Raw genomic sequence first — 5,483 nt, forward strand, 5'->3', positions numbered from 1 at the left:
GGCAGACGTGCAACTGCATGAATCTTAAAAATAAGCACATGCGTTATTGTTAATATCTTTAATTTTGAACCTTAGACTGCGGACTCCCTCTTTTTGAGGATAGGGAGTTCGTTGGACTCCCTTGTTCAAAAGTTAATTTCTACCCCTGAGGTATATATTATTTAGGTATATTTTTGACATAAATTTATTTTATAGGTACCTATTTGAGCTGCTGGCTTCGGTAGGCATTAACGACGGGAACGTACTGTACCTGCTCGACCTGACGGATAAACTTGCTAACGAGTTGGCGTTGAACACGGAAGGGGGGGCCTTCGCTCGCCGGGGGGCGGGTCTCAACAAGGTCACGAATCTTCTCAAGGTCAGTGGCGCCCTCTGTGCACACGTGTTTGGCAGACGTTAATGACAGAATGCGATTCATGGCGACCGAAAATTCATTATTTTGCTGTTGCTGTATGTCAGGTTTTTCACTTTGTGCTGCAAATTTACTAAATTTATTTTTATATTGTGTAATATATCCGTGTTCAAGATTGCTTACGTAACATCATGCTGTATAATGCCAACTGTCCACAAAAACCTACAACAACACAGAAAACAATGTAATTTTAATATATAGCACAATTTTCGACGGCGTTTGGCGCTTTTTAAAAAAAACGAACAAATTTTCCGATTCTCACGTCCCTCCTCGCGCATTTCCCCGCAGTTCCTTCCGTTGATCAAAGGGCGTGAGGTGGCGCCGCCCGGTGGCCCGCAGGCGGGCGGGCGCGGCACCGGCAGCGAGTTCTATCGCACCTTCGTCAGCGTCGAGGAGCAGAAGTGGTCCGGCAGCAATAAGCAGCCGGCAAACCCGTGGGAGTCGAGCAAGTCGACGAAGAAAGGTGAGAATATTGGTCCTTTTGGTAAGGAATATGACATTGGGCCATGGTTGGCATTTGCTTGGCAATATGACATTAGGCCAAAACAAAATATAGGTGTGGTTACCGTTTCATGCCGAAAAAAATAGGGTAGGTAGGTAGGGAAAACATTTTATTTTATTGAAACATTTTATTTACGAACCATGTCCGAAGGATGTGCGTTGTGCCTTTGGAACTGTCCAATTCATTTTTTTTTTTTTTTTACTTTTTAAGGAAAATTGACAATAAAATGTTTAGGGTCGCTGGGAATAAATAGGGTCGGTCGGGAAACGGTAACCACACCTATATTTTGTTTTGGCCTTAGGCGATCGTTTGTCAATAAGTGTGTTCATGGCTAGGCGAGTCGCCTCACTGTCGCATAGGACGTTATTACGATGTGTATTATTATTATGTTATATTACCTTGTTATAGACCACGAAGCAAGGTGAATCCTTGTTCGGTGGCATGGTGAGTGAATCCTTGGTGAGAGGTGCCGCGATCGCATCCCGCGGCCTTCAGAAGGGCGTTACGGAGGCCGAATCCTATGGCGTTCGCGTGGTTTTACGACTATATAGGCTTTAGCGTTCGTTACCGCAGCCAAATCCTAGGCACTCCAGGGTTTGCACTTGCAAAATTTTGAGTCATTTGAATTTTTATGAAATTTTTACGGCGGCCGATCTTATGGTGTTCACGTGATTTTACGACAAGCCTTCAGCGCGCGTTACCACAGCTAGTTCCTAGGCACTCCTGGGTTTACGACTAGGCTTTAGCGCGCGTTACCACAGCCAGTTCCTATATGCACTCCTGGGTTTACGACTAGACTTTAGCGTGCATTACAATGAAGCAGGGTGAGAGATGCTGCAACCGCGTCCCTTAGCCATTAGCATTCAGCAGCCTTCAGCGTGCGTTACGGAAGCCAAATCCCACGTTTGTCGCGACCTGTATCAGCTATAATACTCTATAATATACTCTATGTAATATTAAACTAACAGCGCGTGCGCGTCTTTTCGTGTGTGTTACAGGTCGCACGCTGCACTACTGGTGTTTCAGCGCCACGATGCAGGACTACTACTTAATAACTAACGATGACAGCGCCGTTGTTACGTTGTTGTTAGGTCACACGCTGCACTACTGGTGTTGTTACAGCGCTGCCATGCAAGGCCTTACCACGTAAAACTAACAATGACACACGCGTATTGTATTACTTGTATACAGTGCACGCATGCACTACTGGTGTTTCAGCGCCGCCATCAGGACTACCACGTAAAATAACTATCGATGGACAACGACGTTGTTACGTTGTTGACAGGTCGGCACGCGCACATACTGTGAGTTTCAGCGCACACGATGCAGGACTATCCGCGTAAATAACTAACGATGACGACGCGTTGTTACTGTTAGTTGTTATGGTCGCACGCACTGCAACTACTGGTTGTTTCAGCGCTGCCATCGACCATGCAGGACTACCACGACGTAATAACTAAACGATGACACCGTCTGTACGTGTTGTAGTATCGCACCGCGTGCATACTAACTTGGTGTTTCAGCGGCCCGCCATGCAGGACTACCACGTATGATTAACTAAGCGATGACACACGCTTGTTTTACGTAATTGTTCGTAGTCTGCAGCGCTGTCACTAAGCGTGTTTCAGCGGCTGGCTCGGCATGCGCAGGATACCGCGTAATAACTAACGACAGTGAACACGCGTTGTTACGTTAGTTGTAGTCGCACGCTGCACTACGGTGTTTCAGGCTGGCTGCGGCCATGGCAGTAGACTACCGCGTAATAACTAAGCGATTATTGACATCGCGTTGTTACGTTGTTGTAGGCGCTATCGCTGCACTACTGGTGTTTCAGCGCTGGCTCGGCCATGCAGGACCTCGTCGCTAGCGGAGTTCACTGCATCATCCTCACCAGCGGCACGCTCAGCCCGCTCTCCTCCTTCAAGACTGAGATGAGAATGTAAGAGGCTATGTCTGCGAATCGAGAGGCGGGAAGAAGGCAGGTGTCAGTGCGTCTGCCACCGCCGGTAGCCCGAAATAACATTAGACGCCGGTAGGTCCGTGGTTACCGTTGTTGCTCGCGTCATAGGTACTTCGTGGTGAGAAGAAGGAGGGGTCACATCTGCCCCGCGGTAGCCCGAATAACATTAGACTGCTGCGGTCGTGGTTCTGTTGTTGCCGCGTCATTGGTACCATTCCGTGGTGAGAGGAAGGGGGGGGTCGCGTGCTGCCGCCGCCATTAGCCCGGCTAATGTTTAGACTGCTCACGATCCGCTGCGTTAACCGGTAGCTGCGTACTTGGACGTTACCCCTGGCAGGTAAGATTCCTATGATCGAGTTCCCTTCCCTTGCGATTAGCGTTTCGCCGCGGCGTCGCCGGCGGTTACCCCGCTCAGCGCGGTGTTGCTTTGCTGTGGGCGATGTGTTTAGCTGGGCTGCTGCATTATGGTTCTACTACTCGTGTCGAATAAGCGTGCAAAAACTCGCCGTACGTTTTTTTATTTTAACCTCAGATGCCGCTCGTGTACACAGATATTTCCACGTTTAAAGAAAAATCGCGCTCTGTAAAAAAGAAATGTTAGCGGCCGCTCATTGTGCTTTGTCTCATCCGCATTAAAGTTCCCGACGATTCGACGGAGACATCATATTTCGTAAAAAGCTCGGCGCCGTACAGGATGTAGGAGAAGGAAAATAAGAGAAGAAAGCCATCTGTGGACAGGACCAATCCCCGGGTTTCCGACCGCGTCAATTTTGTTTTGCATACGTATACTTCGTTGGAAGGAGAGAGAGAAGCCGTACTCATGGCAAAACGAATCTTTATTGAGATCACGGTAAAAACATTAATAATCTTTTGCCCTCAACAGCCGTTCGCCCGTGTGCATGGAAGCATAAAAAAATAACTTTGTTTAACAGGTCATAAAGATGCGTACCACGGGCAAACGCTACGAACCCGTGGAGAAAAAGGGAAGAATTAAAGCAGCAGTTTCTTGTTAACGAACCCCAGCGTTTCAACGTGTACAAATTTTGTCATCGCTGTCATGTCCGTTACAGTTAGAGGAGCAGATGAAGCTCAATCTTTGGCAAGCAAACTGCGTATTATTTTAATTAAAAATAATAATAATGTTTAAAAGCATAAATAAAAATAAATTAAGAAAAAGAAAATAAATAATTTAAAAAATAATTTAAATAATAATAAGTATAATTTTAAAGTTAAATTTAAATTTACTATTTGACCATTTTTTAAGAGTAACTATTCGTCCTTTTCCGAGTCGCAGCCCGTTCCCTGGTGCAGCTGCAGAAATGAGACACGTGTCGCGGAGATCAGTGTGTTCTCATGGGCATTGTGTCGCATGACCGACAATATCACCCACTGCTCAGACTCTCCTACCAGATAGCCGCAGCAGCACCATCCACCAGAAGTCCCTCGAGCAACACCTTAAGGCGTAGCGCAACCACTGCTATAGCCCGAATCTTGGGTACAGAACTCGTATGTACATTAAACATTACAATGTATATATTACATTGAATGATATATATGTAATATGTATAGACGTACATAATATACATGTTTAGATAGGAGTGTCGTGACTCACGGAATGGTAGTACATTGGTACATATGGCTGAGCAGTCATATTAGGTTTGGTTCAACCGTGTACAATAGTAGAAGCTATACACATTGGTTTCCATGGGATTTCTCGTGTTCTATCGTATCCTACCAGGTGTGTTCACGTGGAACATTTTGTTATCAGTGAACATAAATGAAGGTGTTCCCAATGCGTTTGCTGGTGTCTTCCATCGTGACTGAGTGAAAAACAATGTGTGTGCAGACCTGGCAAGACAACGGGAAGTCTCGATACATCGGCCGCAGGAAGAGAATCGTCCATTCGGAACGAAAAGGGCAAGAAAGCGTTCGAATCCGTAAGTAACGAATGTTACTATATTTCTTTGACTTATTAGTAATTTAAATTAGATGAAAAATAGAGTGAAATAATTGATTTGATTATATTTAAATTGTAATAATATAAACCAATGCTGTTTTATCTCTTTAATATTCCTTTTAATATAAATTTAAATAGTGTTTCAATATGAATTAATACAAAGGAAGGTAGAACCGATAATCATACGCAATGCTTTTTTTTTTAATACAAATTTAGCAGGTGTTTGCTAAATTCGACATCTTAACACACAGGCTTATGAAATAGGATTCCAAGTTTTGTCTGTCAGATTCAAATCCAAAAACTTTTTTTACTATATTTTCTTATTTTCAACCAAAGTTTAGGAGGACGCGCGACCGAACACAACAGCCTATTTATTATGTTTGGCCTAATGCTCACGGTCATCTGGTTTCAATGTACAGCCTCAGTGTTTGTTCAATTGGCCTGGCGGAACGGTTACGAACCGCGCGGCCAGGAAAACGTTAACATGCCCCGTATCAGTCTGACGTGCCGTCTTTGTCAGGCGATGAGAGCTTCTACGAAGCCATGCAAGGACCCCGGCGTCGAGTGACCGCCACCATCTTTGCCAGTCGCCGCGGTCAAAGGTCAGGCAGAAAGAGTCCGACTTCTCAGACTGAAGCGGGCGGGCGTCGGT

General features: G+C 45.4%; 1 protein-coding gene across 1 annotated transcript in view; it reads left to right on the forward strand.

Annotated features, from left to right (window-relative positions):
• Positions 1 to 5,483, forward strand: part of LOC106812161 (regulator of telomere elongation helicase 1 homolog) — an 18,915-nt gene that overhangs the window by 3,517 nt on the left and 9,915 nt on the right. The window contains exons 4-7 of the mRNA XM_014815964.1: positions 196 to 358; positions 701 to 875; positions 2,403 to 2,461; positions 2,720 to 2,853. Coding sequence (XP_014671450.1) covers positions 196 to 358; positions 701 to 875; positions 2,403 to 2,461; positions 2,720 to 2,853 — 531 coding nt within the window. The remainder of the gene's footprint in view (positions 1 to 195; positions 359 to 700; positions 876 to 2,402; positions 2,462 to 2,719; positions 2,854 to 5,483) is intronic.

Source organism: Priapulus caudatus, unplaced genomic scaffold, assembly GCF_000485595.1.
Source record: "Priapulus caudatus unplaced genomic scaffold, Priapulus_caudatus-5.0.1 Scaffold614, whole genome shotgun sequence".
In the NCBI taxonomy this organism is placed as follows: Eukaryota; Metazoa; Priapulida; class Priapulimorpha; order Priapulimorphida; family Priapulidae; genus Priapulus; species Priapulus caudatus.